The sequence below is a fragment of the Trichosurus vulpecula genome, chromosome 1 (genome assembly GCF_011100635.1).
Source record: "Trichosurus vulpecula isolate mTriVul1 chromosome 1, mTriVul1.pri, whole genome shotgun sequence".
In the NCBI taxonomy this organism is placed as follows: Eukaryota; Metazoa; Chordata; class Mammalia; order Diprotodontia; family Phalangeridae; genus Trichosurus; species Trichosurus vulpecula.
Genome location: NC_050573.1, coordinates 225973112 through 225989708, shown reverse-complemented (window position 1 = coordinate 225989708; position 16597 = coordinate 225973112). Strand labels below are relative to the sequence as shown.

Here is a 16597-nt window from a genome sequence, read left to right as displayed (position 1 = left end):
AAAGCAAGATAATTATAATAAAAGTAAGAACATAACCACGTGATTATATCAAATAGGCGCAGAAAAAATACTGACAAAGTATAAGACCTATTTATGTTATCAAAAAATCTATACATCATAGGCACTGAAGAAGTGTTTTTTTTTTTGGAGGGAGGAAGGCAGGGCAATTAGGGTTAAGTGACTTGCCCAAGGTTACACAGCTAGTAAGTATGTCAAGTGTTTGAGGCCAGATTTGAATTCAGGTCCTCCTGACTCCAGGGCTGGTGTTCTGCTCACTGTGCCACCTCACTGCCCCCTGAAAAAGTATTTTTAATATGACAAAAGATTGCATATGTGAGTGGGTAAGGAGTCAAGGACAACACCACAGTTAAATGCCTGGGTGACTTTCCTCAGTAATAAATAGTACATTTGGGAGGGGAATATTTGGGGAGAAAGAAAGATAATGAATTCTGGTTTGGACATGTTGAGTCTAGATGCCTACTGCATGTCCAGTTTGTGATACCTAAAAAAGGCAGTTAGTTGTATAAGACTGGAACTCAGGCGGGAGATTAGAGCTAGATATGGAATCTTCATGGCACAGTAGATAGAGTGCCAGGCCTAGAGTCAGGAAGACTCATCTTCCTGAGTTCAAATCTGGCCTCAGATGCTTAATAACTGTGTAACCCTGGACTAGTCACTTAACCCTATTTGCCTCAGTTTCCTCATCTGTAAAATGAGCTGGAGAAGAAAATGGCAAACTACTCCATTATCTTTGCCAAGAAAACCTCAAATGGGGTCATAAAAGTCAGACAACTGAAATGACTGAAGAACACCAACATGGAATTTTGGAATTATTTTTGTAGGCATGATAATTGAATCCATGGGAGCTGATGAGATCACCAAGCAAGATAATATATAAAGAGAGGAGAAGAGTGCGCAGTACAGAGCCTGGAGTGACTTCCACATAGTTGGTTGTTGTCACCTGGATGAAGATCCAGTAAAGGGGACTGAAAAGTGGTCAGACAAGTAGAAGGAGAACCAGGAGAGAGTGTAGTGGCATAAAAAAAAAAAACTAGAGAGGAGAGACTTTCCAGAGTAAGATGCTGATGATTGACAGCTGCATAGAGGTCAAGAATGCTGAGGATTGAGAAAAGCCATTCGATTTGTCCATTTAAAGGTCATTGCTAACTTCAGAGAGAGCAATTTCAGTGGAATGTTGAGGTAAGAATCAAATGGGAGAAAAAGATGCAGAAGCACCTCATATAGGCAGCTTTCATAAAGAATTTAGTCAAAAAGGGGAGGAGCTATAGGATAATAGTAGGAAGGATCAGATTAGAGAATATTATCTCTGATTTTTCCTTCTCCTTCACCTTTCATATATAATCAGTTACTAAGTCCTCTCCAATATCTGTCCATAATACCTCTCTCAACCATACCTCTTCTTAATTCCCATTGGCCCTCATGACTATTGCAATGGGTATTTCCACCTCTACTGTCCCTTTCCTCAATGTTGCTGCCAGCCTAATCTTCATTCATAGGTCTATGTCTGTCACTTTTCTGTTGAGAAATCTTCAGTGTCTTTCTATTATCACCTTGACACAATTCAGAATTCTTTGTCACCAAAATGTGGAAAACTTTGAATGCCAATCTACCTCTCCAGCCTTATCCCATATATTCATTACTGAATATTGCAACCAAAATTATTCTCAATTCCTAGAAAAATCCATATTATATCTATATGTGTAGGAACTTTGTCTTTTCATCACTCCCAACCTATAGCACAGAGCTTCATACATAGTAGGCACTTTATAATGTTTGTTATTATTACTGAAGAGAAGTTAGGGTTATGGAGTCATAGAATTTGGAGCTAAAAGGACTTTAGAGGTCTTTTAGTTCAGGACTTCTTAAACTCACCCCTTTTCGGTGTGGGCAGCATTCACTGGTGTTGCATGGCCTGGGGCTATGCACAGTGCAAAGTGTGCATGCTTTGTGTTCAGAACCAAGGCTCCAGTGAAGTTGCTGGATGCAACATGGGCAAGTGCTGCCAGAAACACCTCAGATTCATTATGTGTTTGATTTTGAATTAATTTTTGGTCATTGCACATTCGGAAACCTTTTACTATTGACAAATCTTTTCGTGACCCACAGTTTAAGAAACACTGATCTAGTTGAATCTTGCTTTCCAGGTGGGGAAATTGAAGCACAGATAATCAAGATGTTTGGCCAAAAAATATTAATAAGACCAAAACCAAGATTCCAACCTAGGTCTTCTGAATCCAAATCTATTGATTCTTTCTATTTGTATAGTGTATACCCAATACTACAGGCTACATTCTCTGTAGCTCTAGAGGGCAACCCTAAAACTAGGTAAATGTTTTGGTAGAGGTAAAAACAAAAGGCTTTGAGCATTCCAAAAAATGGAATGGGACTTCTATTTGAGTGAGATAGTAAACTTCCTGATCCTTGGGTATGTTCAAGCAGGAGCTATATGGCCAGGTTTAAGAAATGGAGTAGAAGAGATTCCTGCAGTAGGAGGGAGGTTGGATGAGAATCTCTAAAGTCTAGGACTCCTTTTGTTCTAAAGAACTTTTTGATTGCCTTCAACACCTAACTTGTTTTTGGCACATAGTAAGTGCCCAGTAAATAGTTGATTGATTAAATGTAACTCATCAGTTGCAAGAGTCCAAAGGGCAGGGGCCCTGTGATATTCATATTGGTGTCCCTAACATATAATAATAATAATAATAATAATAATGAGTAGCATTTATATAGAGCTTTAAAAATATTAGAAGGTAGGTGCTAATATTATCCCCATCTTATGAATGAGGAAACTAGGACAGAGAAGTTAAGCAATTTGCCCAGGGTCACACAGCTAGTAAGTTTTGGAGGATGGATTTGAACTCAGTTCTTCCTTCCTGATAGGGGGCCCAGCCTTCTATGGGCTGCACCACCTAGCTGCCTCTACCTACTGCCTAACATAGTACTTTGCAGATGCAAATCTCTAAGTGAAGTTTTGATGAATGAATAAATAAATGAATGAAAGTGAATAGCTTCAAATGAAGGAATAGCTCAGCAGTATTTATCATGCAGATTACTTGCTAAACTTATCACTTTAACTTTGAACTTTTCTGTTGTCAACTCTTTGTCATATAGACTTAGATTGTTGTTTGTCCTTCATTCTTGAAGAGGACCGTGCCATCAGTAAGATTATGCCATGACTTGCAAGTGAATTAGATTTAAGTGAGTGAGGGCTGTGCAAGGTCACCAGCCTCATTTTCCCCTCTGGAGCCATCCAGGTCCAGTGGCAAGATACAGATCAGGATGACTGGAGAGGATCCCCATAGGCTTAGAGCATTTTACTTGAAGAGTAGGAAATTAGCTGCATGCCTTACCTTTTACTTTGCATAGGTCTCATTTAAATATTGCATTAATTTTATGAAACCTTTAAATATATCATTTCCCCCAAGCATATTTATATAGCCTTATGAATGGCTGAAGGGAGGATGCCTGAGAATTTTACTTTTGTCTTTCCCCTACATGCCTTGTAGGCATCTGCTTCCTAATTGAAGAGAATAAGTTTCAGAACTAACATCTCTCCTAATTACCTGGGGTGTCACCTTTAAATGCCGTGAGTCATTGCTCTTCCCCTCACAATCCGGCCAGATTTGTTTTCAAAGCATTATCAGCCTTGTTTTTGGCTTAAGTTTGCTAAAGCCAAGCAGCATTTGTCATGCCAATTAATAGTCAATCTGCTTCTTTTGTATATATATTCTAAGGGTGTGGACTCTTTTTCCTTTAAAATATAATAGCAAATTATATAAGACAAGGAAAACCTAAGTAGTTACAGAAATAAGCTTTCAAACTGAGACCATGCCCTAGGACTTAAGCTGTCCCATTACCTCCAGAATCAAATATAAAGTCCTCTGTCCTTTATATCTCTTTATAACCTGGATCCTTCTTACCTTTCTCGTCTTCCCACAGTTTACCCTTCTCCATGCCAGGTGCACTGGCCCACTTGGAATTTCTCAAACATGAAGTTCCATTTTCCTATGACTTTACATTGGCTGTTTCCCAATCCTTGAGTGCTCTGCCCCCTAACCTATGCCTCCTGGTCTCCCTGATTTCCATCAAAACCATATTTATATGGAAGCTAGGTAAACCAATGAGCACAAGCAAGGAGGCATTTATACATATATTGTATACATATATTCCATGTACCTAATAACTTAAACCTAGTATCCTCCGCAAAGGAAGGAGCATGGTGTGTTTTCTCAAAGGAATTATTTTGAATCATTCTATTTGCTTCAGGGAAGTTTTAGAGGAAAAAAAGAAGATACAATTTAAATACCACTTGACTTTTTTTTGGAGAAATATAGGCTATCCAAACTGTTCTTCAAAGGCCCTCCTAAATTTTAAAGAAGGCAGACAAAATTAGTGTCTGCTAGATGATTAATGTCTGTTACAATTGACATCGTAAAATAAGTCGAATTTAGGACATATCATAGTTGTATTTTTATGTGTTATGTGTACATTTCATAGTACACGAGGGCCCTTATATAATGTTTACAATGGATTTATGCTCATTTCACAGAACTTTATAGTTTTTCCTTATATTAAACCCTTACATATTACATCTCCCAGAAAAATGTAAGATCTTGGAGGGCATTCATTTGTCTTTGTAATCTCAGCCTTTGTACATCACCAGTATTTATTAAGCATTTGTTAAATTGAAAGAAAAGTACATTGGGCTGGGATTCTGGTGACTTGGGTTCTCTTTCTGTTTATTCTACTAACTGACTTTGTGAATTTGAACAAGTCACTTCATCTCTTCGCATCCTTTCCCTCTATTACTTCAATTATTTCTACCACTGAACACTCTGCCTAACCCTTAAAAGGAATTTAATAAATGTTTATTGATTAATTATAAATTGATTCAGGCACAATGTTATAATTTTGCATAATTAGAAGTAGAGATATAGTTTGTTGGCAGGGATTTAGTTTGTACTGAATGTAAATGCCAGTAGTTCTTATGGGAAATAAATGATCTGCCTTATGATATAGTTTTCATTTTGTTGAAAAGACGGTATGTGTGGAAATATGTTTAATATGATTGTACATGTATAGCCTATATCAGATTGCTTCCTGTCTTGGCAAATGGGGAGAGGAGGGAGGCAGGAAGGAAAATTTTGGAACTCAAAATCTTACAAAAGTGAATGTTAAAAACTATCTTTACATGTAATTGGAAAAAATAAAATACTATTAAGTGGAAAAAATTTTTTTATTAAATAAATTTTTTATTTTTAGTTTGCAACACTCAGTTCCACAAGTTTTTGATTTCCAAATTTCCTCCCCTTCCTTCCCCTCCCCTCTCCTCCCCCAAGACAGCATGGAATCTGATATATGTTCTACATATTCTTTTGTATTAAACTTATTTACACAATAGCCAAGTTGTAAAGAATTATAACCAATGGAATGAATCATGAGAAAGAAGAAACAAAACCAAAAAGGAAGAGGAAAAAAAAAGAGAGAGCAAATAGTTTGCCTCAATCTGCATTCAGACTCTGTAATTCTTTCTCTGGATGTAGATAGCTCTTTCTGTCATGAGTCCTTTAGAGCTGTCTTTGAACCTTACATTGCTGAGAAGAGCCAAGTCTATGAAAGTTAGTCATCACAGAAGCAATATGTCTGTGACTGTGTACAATGTTCTCCTGGTTCTCTTCCCCTCACTCAGCATCAGATCATGTAGGCCTTTCCAGGTTATTATGAAGTCTGTATGTTCCCCATTTCTTATAGCGAAAAAAATATTTTTTTTAAAAAGTGGGGATGATCTGAACTCTGTGGATGTAAAACAATTATTTTATGACAATCTACTGTTACTTGATACCTATGTATATAAAACCGAGAGGGCTTCCTAGAAATTCATTCCTTTAGGGCCTAGTTTCCCTACCTTATTCCCACATTATGTTTATATTTTGCCAGCAAAAAAGGAAAACAGCTGGGGATTAAGGGTGGAATGTCTCACCAAGATAGAATACAAAAGAATAAAACTGGAACAAATCAACTCCCTGCACATCTTCATCTAAAATGTAGTTTTTTAATAGTCTTCAGATATCACATAACTCTTGCAAACAGGAAATCCTTTCCAATAACTCATTGAGATCCATTTCTTCTTGAAAGGAATTTGAGAGCCCTTTCCTTCTTGATTGTTCCCTAGGAACTTACCACCATACCACCATATGTAGGCTGTATCATAGAGTCATAAAATTTTATAGTTGGAAAGAACCTCAGAGGCCATCTAAGCCAGTTGTCTCCTTTCAAATATGAGGAAACTGAAGCTCACAGAAATAAAGTGACTTTTCCAAAGATACCCAATGAATTAGTGGCAGATCTAAGAGTAGAATGAACTGGCCCTTGGTCTTATGCATCATATTACATAAACTGCCTTTCATGTAGTTAAAAGATCATAGTAAATCTGCCTTTAGCTTTCTCTTCTTCTAGTAAAGTAGTCCCAAATTATTTAGTCTTTCCTATTTTTTATACTTTATCTGACTTCTTTCTTTTATTACATTGCATTAAAAAATTAGAGAGGATTATGAGTTGCATATATCCAAGCCAGCTAACTATCTACTGAGTTACCTAAGAGATGACAGGGTAGGCATTCTTTTGAAGAACTCTCCCCCTGCTAGCAAAAGGGGAAATGAGAATGAAATCTTTCTGCCATCAACTCAAACCAATAAGCACTTATTAAATACCTATTCTGTGGCTGGCAGTGTACCAAGCACTGGTGTTACAAAGATAAAAATGAAAAATACTTTCAAGGCATGGGAAACAGCCTATACAAAAGCCTGGAGATGAGAGATGCAATGTTAGGTACAGGGAGCAGCAAGAAAGTGAGTTTGACCAGACCGTAGACTACATGAAGGAGAGTAGTATGCAATAAGTCTGAAAAGCAGGCTTCAGCCTGATGGTGAAAGGCTTTAAAACCAAAAGAGAAGTTTGTGCTTTATCCTAGAGGCATGAGGAAGCCACTGGAGTTACCTGAGCTGCTTAGCGACATGGTCACCCCAGTGTTTCAGGAATATCAGTCTGGTAGCTGTTTGGAGGATGGATTGGAGGACAGAGATTTGAGACAAGGAGACCAATTATAAGACTACTGTAGTACTCCAAGAGAGAGCTTATGGTGGGCTATACAAGAGTAAGGGCTATGTCTGTGGAGAAAGGAGACTGAATAGGAAACAGTGGGAATGTGGAATCCATAGGACTTGGCAACTGATTGAATGTGAGGATGAGGGAGGGAGAAGGGTCAAGTTTGACTCCAAACTTGTAAAAATGGGTGACTTGAGGATGGTGGTACTCTGAAGCTAGGAAGAGGGTGGGGTTGGGAAGGGTAAAGATGGTGAATTTTCTTTGTACATGTTAAGTCTGAATTGAATTTGGCCTCTTTGCTGTTCTGTGAACAAGACATTCTGTCACTTGGTTCCAGGAATTTTCTCTCACTGTCCCTTGGGCTTGAAATGCTCTCCCTCTTCATCTCTGAGTACTGGCTTCCTTTAAGTCCCAATTAAAATCCCATCTTCTACAGGAAGCCTTTCACAACCCATCTTGATTTGAGTGCTTTCCTGCTCATAATTATTTCTTATTTATCCTGAGTATAGCTTGTTTGTATATATTTTCTTTGTTGTTGTCTTCCGCCTTAGATTATGAGCTGCTCGAGGGCAGGAACTATCTTTTGCCTCTTTTTGAATTTCCAGCACTTAGCACAACAGGCACTCCATAACTGTTTATTGACTTGACGACTGAGATGGCTGCAAGTCAACTAGTTGGAGATCTCCACTAGAGTTGGTTATGCAGAACTGAAGTTCAAAAGATAGATTAGGGCTCTATATATACATTGGAGATCTATCTGTGTAGAGCTGACAGGTGAACCAATGGGAGCTAAGAGTGTGTGTGTGTGTGTGTGTGTGAGAGAGAGAGAGAGAGAGAGAGAGAGAGAGAGAGAGAGAGAGACAGAGACAGAGTCAGAGAGAGCAAGAGCCCAGGATAGAGACCTGGGATACCACAATGCAGATAGCATGATGGATGACCCAGTAAAGGAGACCAGAAGGAAAGAACAGATAAGTAGGAAGAAAATCAGGAGAGAACACTACAGTAAAAACTCAGGGAGGAGTGGGCATCCAGGAGGGGAGGATTGTCCACAAGATCAAATGCTACAGAAAAGTTAAGAGGGATAAGGACTGAGAAAAGCCTTTCATCTTTATAAAAAAAAAATCATTTGTAACCTTGGGGAGAGTAGTTTCAGTTAAGTGATGAGGTTAGAAGAAGTGAGTGTGATGTGAACAAATGAAGGCAATGAATTTTGATAGGCGTTTCTTAAAGGAAGGGGAAATATAAAATAGCTTGACTGGATGGTAATATTGTATGAAGGTTCTTTTCCTTTTTTTTCTTAAAGATGGGAGATTCAGGCATATTTTTAAGGAGTATCAAAGCATTATAAAAACTCAGAGTTAGAAGGCATCTCAGAGGTCATCTAGTGAAACCTAAACCTGAACAAGAATCCTCACTATAATATACCTAACAAGTGGTCATCCAGTCTTTGAAGATCTCCTGTGAAGGAGAACCCACTACCTCCAAAGGAACTCATTCCACTTTTAGATAATTCAGTTAGGAAGTTTTTACTTAGTCCCATTTGCCTCCTTAAACTTTTGACCCTTGCTTCTAGGTCTGCTGTCTAGGGACATGCAGATTATATCTAATCCATCTTCCAGACCATAGATTTTCAGATATTAGAAGACTGTTCTCCTCTTCCTCTTTTAGTCTTCTCTTTTCCAGGCTAAATATTGCCCCCCATCCTAAATAGTATGAATAATTATGTCCCTTTTAAAATTAGGGCTCAAAGCAATTTGGAACAATTGTTACACAGTGTTGAAGAGTTTAAGTCATTTGGACAAATTCCTAACTGCTGAAAATTAGTGCAACTCCAATAGAAATTGAACATTAATCTTGCAGATTCTATTTCTTCTGTAAAATGAAGGATTTGGACTAGGTAATTAGTGGTCCCTTCTAAGATCCTATCATTCTGTCAGTTAAGAAAATGAAGTGGGGACTTTTCAGAACAGTGGTGGGCTCCTTATAAGTCATAGGCTGATTCCATTTTAATCACAGGTTCATTGCAGAAGAATCTACTGCTGCTGGAGAAAAGTGTGTCCTCACAGATAGCCCTACCTGGATCATTGACCCTATTGATGGTACTTGCAACTTTGTACACAGGTATGCATAAGATCATGAGGAATCTTAAATTTCTGTTTGTAATTCCTTTTTATAATAGTGGTTTCATTCTCCTAGAAGCAGTATTTTTTTAGATTGAAGTGTGTGAACAAAAATTAATAAGTTATATACCATTGATGTAATTTGTTTAAGGAGTATTTGCTGTGATTATGAGTGACCCTCTAAGTGGTTATGAAGGAAATGCTATCCATGATTGTTTAAAACCTGGCATTTATTAAGTCCCTACACTGTGCTAAGCTCTGGGGATTCCAAGAAAGGTAAAATCACTTCATGATCATTGTCAAGGTATTTAAAAGAAAAGTAGCCACTATAATAAATCACTCATTTGAATGTGTTCATTGTTGATGGTGATGATGATGAATTTTGTAATAGCAAAGAAGATGTTTAAAGGAAAAACAGGAAAAAAAATCAACATTTTAATGTTGAAAAATGAAAATGTCATTGACAGCATAGATTAATTAGAGAAATGGATATTAAATTTAGAAAATAGGTAATTCAGAAAAGTATAATCTAAATGCCATTTGTAACTTTTTTATATATATAAATGTATTAAATTTCTGCAAACAAAAATCCAAGGATTTCAAAGCAAAAAAAAAAAAAGGAAGACATCATTCCAAAAGCTTATTGTATTGAGATAAATAATGTAGTATCAGACCTAAGAGCAGAGGTCCTAAAGATATGAGCAAGTTATATGATAAAAGTAAAATAACTGGAGATGGGAAATTTGATAGATGTATATCTAAGGCTAGGCTGATCCAGAATGAAAGGAGATCATAGTTCTAGTCTACTCTGTGACAATGGCCTTGGAAGAGCAAGGACAGCTTCAATGCCATAAAGAGGCCCACGGTATAGTTGAAAGAGCTCTAAGAGACTAGAAGTCAGGAAACCTATAAGTGGGTCTCAGATTTACTAGCTTCGTGACCTTAACCACTGAGTTTCTGTTTCTCCACCTACAACATGTTTATCATAGGATCATAGATTAATAAACTGGAAGAGATCTTAAACGGTATCTAGTCTAACCATACTTCATTTTGAAGGGGAGAAAAATGAAGTCTAAAGATGCTAATTATATATTTAAGTTTATTATATATTTAAAAGGAATAGCAAGTTGTACATTATAGATTTGTACATGATACTTGTACTTAATAGATTTGCAGGTTCATGTGCAATCTTTTTTATTATACCATGTTATGGAAATGCTTGTTTTATTCCATAAATTAAAAATAAAAGAAATTTTAAAAAAGTGACTTATCTTGCTGGATAGTATAACTGCTAAAGTTAAGTGATAATACTAACTGATATATAGTGCTTGTAAGGTTTGCAAAGCACCTTACATACACATTATCTTGTTTGAACCTCACAAAAATGCCGTTAGGTAGGAGCTTGTAGTCTTATTGTCACCATTTTATAGATGAGAAAACTAACACTCAGAGAAGTTAACACAGCTTGTAACACAAAGTCAAAACAGAGTCTTTCCAACTCCAAGTCTATTGCAGTATTGGCCATTCCAGGCTACCTCTGAAACAGATCCCATACCGAGTGCTCAGAAACAAAGTTTAGCACCGCCAGATGGAAGCCAGTCTAAATTGTAGGTGCAAAATTGGTTCAATGGTGTGTGCTTGCAGATTTCACCCTGTATTATTTTATTCAAATATAAAAGCATAGTGGTTGGAGGGCATGGGCTTAGAGGCAAGAAGACCGATATTCAAGTCCTATCTCTGACATGTAATGGCTGTGTGAAACGAGGAAAGTCAAGTAACCTTCCAATGTTCTAAGCATCTCCCTAAGAATAAGATTACATTCCACTCATTTTGGGGTGAATTTTCATAACATGAGTCATTCGTTATAAAATTGTTTGGCTGCTAATCCATCCATAGGTATCTTTATAATTTACACATCAAACTGTATTGTATTAAATACAATTCAATTCAATTTAGCCCACTGTTATTAAGCACTTACTGTGTGCACAGGGCACTGTTCTAGGTGTCATGAAAAAGATGCTGGGCATACAGGGATGAATACAAAAGATGCATTTCGAGGTCTTTGTATTTTGTAACCCAGGCTTCTAGACTATCATGTTTAAGGAAGTAACTTGGAGAGATAGAGAGCTTAAGAATCCAGGCATGAGCTGAATTTAGGGATTTGCAGAGAACTAAAGCGTGATAAAAGCTGTGCTACATGAATTATACAGGTCCAAAGACTTCCAAAATACTTTTGGTGATTCATATGTCAGATTTCTATCCTTTTTAATAATCATTGAGATTGAGACACAGGCATGTTTCTCAGGATTGGCATTTAAATAATGGCTTTCATTTTCAACCTTCTTCTGGGAAGATATTCTGCTTTTTTTCTTTTATTGGCAAAAATGTTTATAATTACCAAACAGGGGTTTGATTTGGTTCTTTTCATTTAATCCAATTATTCTTAACCTTCTCTAGTCTTGCAGTCAGAAATTAGATGCTAGTAAGGGTTTGAACTCCTAAGGCCTAACAGGAAGTTAAAGTAGATAATATTAATTTTAATTTGTGAAATTCATGTCTATCAATGATTATTCAAAGACCTTAAAAACAAAAATCTATAACATAAAATGAGGGGGTCAATCATGACATACAACTTTCCTGATGTGCAGGCTATGTGTGAGACATAGCTTGAGTCTCTGGCTTCTTTTAGGATCCCAGCAAAGTATTAAATATGTAGAGCTGCTGACCAATGACCCATCTCAAGGATGTTATTGTTGACCAAAGGAAATAGGATAGCATTTTATCACTCCTGTTGTTGTGGTTAGGTAGTGGCTGACCCCAGACCAGGTCTCTTTTCCTACCTGGTACCTCCCCATCCAGAAAGCTTCTTCATTAACTCCCCTATCCACTTAAAGAGTTTGGGGAGTTTGTCTTTTTTTGCTATTAAAAATCTGTCCTGGCATTTCATTGGGATATGATCCAAGATTGGGAGATCTAAATAAGTGGTTTTAAATTTAAATAAAGTGGTTTAAATAATCCCTAAATGGCTACTGTAATTGTGGTCTTTTGGGTCTTGTGACAAACAGTAGCTCATACAGGATCAGTCAGTCAGCTAATACTTATTACAGGTTCACTGTGTGCCAAGCACTGTGCTAAGTACTAAGAATACAAAGAAAGATAAAAGACAGTGCCTTGTCTCAAGGATCCTACTGTCTGTGATTTAGAGCTAGAAGAAATATTAAAGGTCATCTAGTTCAACTCCTTTCATTTTACAAATGAGCAACCTTAATGGTGACTTGACCAAGATCACATAGATTCTCAGTGGCAAAACTGAAATTTGAACCTACGTCCACTGACTCCAGATCTACCACTCTTTACTCACTGCTTCATAATCTAGTAAAAGCTTGGGTAACTGATAATAAAGGGCAGTTAGGTGGAACAGTGGATAGAGTCGCTGGGCTTGGAGTCAGGAAGACTCTCCCTGAGTTCAAATCTGGCCTCGGACACTTACGAGGCAAGTCACTTAACTCTGTTGGCCTCAGTTTCCTCATCTGTAAAAATGAGATGGAAAAGGAAATGGCAAACCACTCCAGTATCTTTGCAAAGAAAACCCCAAATGGGGTCGTAAAGAGTCAGACACAACAGAAATAACTGAATAACAAAAAATTGATAACAATAGCTGATGTTTAATGTTTGCAAAACCCTTTACAGGAATTGTTTTATTTGATCCCCCAATAACTCAGTAAGATGAGTAATGAAAATAGCATGCATTTTAAAGATGAGGAGGCTTTGACTTTGGAAATTAAGTGATTCATCCAGAGTTACATATGGTCAAGAGTGGGAATGGAACTAAGGTCTTTCTTGATTCCAAGCACTTATCCCATGCTGCCTGGCTCAGATTACTTCTCTTCTTTCAAATGTTAGCAGATTATAACATGGTGACCTGAGGATGTTTGTTATGGAAGTGGTTTCCAAGATTCTAAAAGGGGTAAAAGTAAAGTAACAGTGAAGTACTTAGGCGTCCTTCCCATAATACCCCACAGTGGGTGTTAGGGGCTTGCACATTTATAAAGATCTTCGGGGTTTGTTTATATGAAAAATTATTGTGTTTGGTTTTCTTTGCAGATTTCCAACAGTGGCAGTTAGCATTGGATTTGCTGTTAATCGAGAGGTATATTGTGTGTGTGTATATTGTATGTGCATATAGAGTGTGTTCTATACGTGGGCAACCTGGAGTTGGCTCAGAATCATCCAAAAGTATAAAAGACAGCAGTAGTTATGTCTATATCTGCTTGTTTAGTCAACTTTCCTTGAAAGCTTTGTGTAGATATAACCTCAGGACCCTGGCTCCACTCTCCCCATAGGGAAGTTCAGTGTTGACAAAGAAATCCAAGCATATGTCTCTATAATGTGCAAATAAAACCCAGCAGAGCAAACAAATCTAAATCTGTTGGAGTCAGGATGGGGGGCGGGGCGGGGGGCAGGGAGGGTGTATAGGTGCGGCTTTTCAGTTTGCCTTTCATTCCCACTTGCTAGTAAGTGGCTAGCTTCTGTTTTTACTTGGGTTATGTAGTAGCACTGTTGGGAAAATGATATTTATGAGACCAGTAAAAAGAAACTCATGATTGGCTTACAGCAAACAGAAAAAAAATTTACATTAATTATTCAATCATCAAGCATTTTTTTAAGTGTGGATTATGTGCCCAGGCACTGTACTAAGCAATGGAGCTACAAAGACATATGAAAGAGTTGCTGTCCTCAAGGACTTTATATTCTATTGGGAAGGACAGGTACACATATATGTGTATGTAGACGCATAAATAAGTACATATATGTTCATATATAAAAGTATATACAATGTAATTTGGAAGAATAAGACATTAGTGGCTGGGGAAATCAGAAAAGGTTTTGTGTAGAAGGGGGTAGATGTGCTTTTCTCTGGTAATTTATATTTATATAGTGCTTTATATGTAAATCCTCTGATCTGCACAACAAACTTAGAAAAGGTAGAGAGTAAAAACCATAGTATATAACTGAATCAGTGGAGATCTTGAGACTAATAGAAAGTTAGGTGGCATAGTGAATTGAATGCTGAGAATGGAGTCAGGAATACCTGAGTTCAAATCCAGCCACAGGCACTTAATAGCTGTGTGACCCTGGGCAAGACCTCCGTCTGCCTCAATTGCCTCATCTTTCTAGTAGTAATAGCATCTACATAATAGGGTTATTGTAAAAATAAAAGGAGGAATCTATAAAGCACTTTGCAAACCTCAAAGTGCTATATAAATTCTACTCATTGTCATTATCACTGCTATAGATTTTCCCCTTCCTGGCTTCCCTTGTCTTCTCATGTACAAGTTTTATTATCTCCATTTTAAAGATGAGGAAACTGAAGCTTGGAAAAGAAAAAGAACTTGGCCAATATCACAAACTGTAAAGAATAATAACAATACTAACCCCTACAAATATAGACCAGTTACTTGTTTGTATATGTTACACAGTGCATACTATGACTAAAAAAATCTACAAGTTAAGAAAAAAATATATTGACCAAGGAACAAAAAAAGCTATACCAAAAAGTTGCAGAACTATAAAGAATAACTTTTAATTGATCTAGTATTTATTGAACAAAGTACCTGAAAACACCATAATATTTATTCTTTATAAGTTATTACAAAGCCTTTGACTCAGTTCTACACTCATAGTTTATTCATGCACTGCAAAAACATAAAATATAACTTACTGTACTGGGAATGTTTGTCATCCCCACTAAAAAATGTTTTTCATTTAAAACATACTACTAACACAATAACGTTGAGAACAATTGATATAAAACATGGGATCTTTCAGAGAGACAATTGAGTCCATTATGGTTCTAACTAACCTTAAACCCATTATTCTAATATTATTCCTACTCCTAAAGTATAGCTTCCAAGTTAAAGAGGGAATCATACATTCCAAAAGATCTTTTTTTAAAATTTATTTTATAGCAAGAGGTAACTGTGGTATAGTGGATAGAGAGTTGGCTTCAGAGATAAGACCTGTCCTATCCAAGAAGTTCCAGTCCTACTTCTGACACATACTGTCAGTATGACCCTGGACAAGTCACTTAACCTCTCAGTGTTCTAGGCAACTTCTTAAGACAATAAGTTGTAGAAAATGTGCTGACCTGCGTTGGTAGAAGAAGTTTCCTCATCCTGGAATTTGCTATATCAATGAAACCCCAGCTCCAGTCTTCATCTCTGTCTTTTGTTTTTCTATCACCTGCATTTCCCAGTGTAAGAAATTCTACCTCCTTCTCCCTTTCAGAAAGTTATGCCTTAAAACAAAGGATAACATAAGATTGATATTATCTTCAGTGTTCCACATCCATAGTCCCAAAGGGAGACCCTGACAAAGAAGGGAGGAAGGTGCTTTCTCATATCTCTTCTTTGGCATTAAGCCGCATCACCATAATTTCACAGAATTCAGTATCAATTGTTTTATTGTTGTTTCTATGTTGTAGTCATGTAAATTGTTTTCCTGATTCTGTTTGCTTCACTTTGAACCAATTTATATGTCTTTGCACATGTTTCTGTATTCATCACGTTCAACTTTTTTTTTACAACAATGTTCCATTACAGCTTGTTTACCTGTTCCTCAAGCAATGGGAATCTTCTGTGTTTCTAGTTTTTTGTTACAACAAAAATAGCTATAAATATTTTGGTACGTTTAGGGTCTTTCTTCTGTCATTGACCTGCTTGAGATGTATGCCTGACAATATAATCTCTGGATCAAAGGGCGTGAAGATTTTAGTCATTTTCTTTGCATAACTCCAAATTGCTTTTCAGAATGGTTGGACCAGTTCATAGCGTTCCTGTCAGTACATCAGTATTTCCCCATTGACTGCTCCCATAATTTGTCATCTTTGCCAATTTCCTGAGTGAACGAATGAATCCTCGGGGTTGTTTTGATTTGTATTTCTCTTATTATTAATGAGTCAGAGCATTCTTTCATAAGATTGTGAAGTCACATCAAAACATCTTATTAGTCACTTGATGTACATAGGTGTCCTAAAGTTATATGACTCTAGTGAAAAATAATTTAGACAGCTTCTCCATCTTGTGAAATCTTTCTCCAGTGACTTAAAATGTCTATTTTGACTTTGTTAAATATAAAATTCTTAATGCATGCTAAAAATAGACACTAAACTCTTTGAGCTTGACTTTGGAGATTAAATTGAACCAAAGGATGAAGGTAATACTTAAAAACACTTTGGTCTCCTCCAGTTAGGACAAATAAAGCATCACGTCATCAAGGGAAGGCAGTGGCAATATATGTCAAGAGACTTAGTACCAATATAAAATCAAAATTTAATGGAAAGAACATATTAA

The 16597-nt window shown here is 36.9% G+C and overlaps 1 protein-coding gene across 1 annotated transcript in view; it reads left to right on the top strand.

Annotated features, from left to right (window-relative positions):
• The window catches only part of IMPA2 (inositol monophosphatase 2), an 83550-nt gene that overhangs the window by 46648 nt on the left and 20305 nt on the right, over positions 1 to 16597 (top strand). The window contains exons 3-4 of the mRNA XM_036750968.1: positions 9142 to 9246; positions 13350 to 13395. Coding sequence (XP_036606863.1) covers positions 9142 to 9246; positions 13350 to 13395 — 151 coding nt within the window. The remainder of the gene's footprint in view (positions 1 to 9141; positions 9247 to 13349; positions 13396 to 16597) is intronic.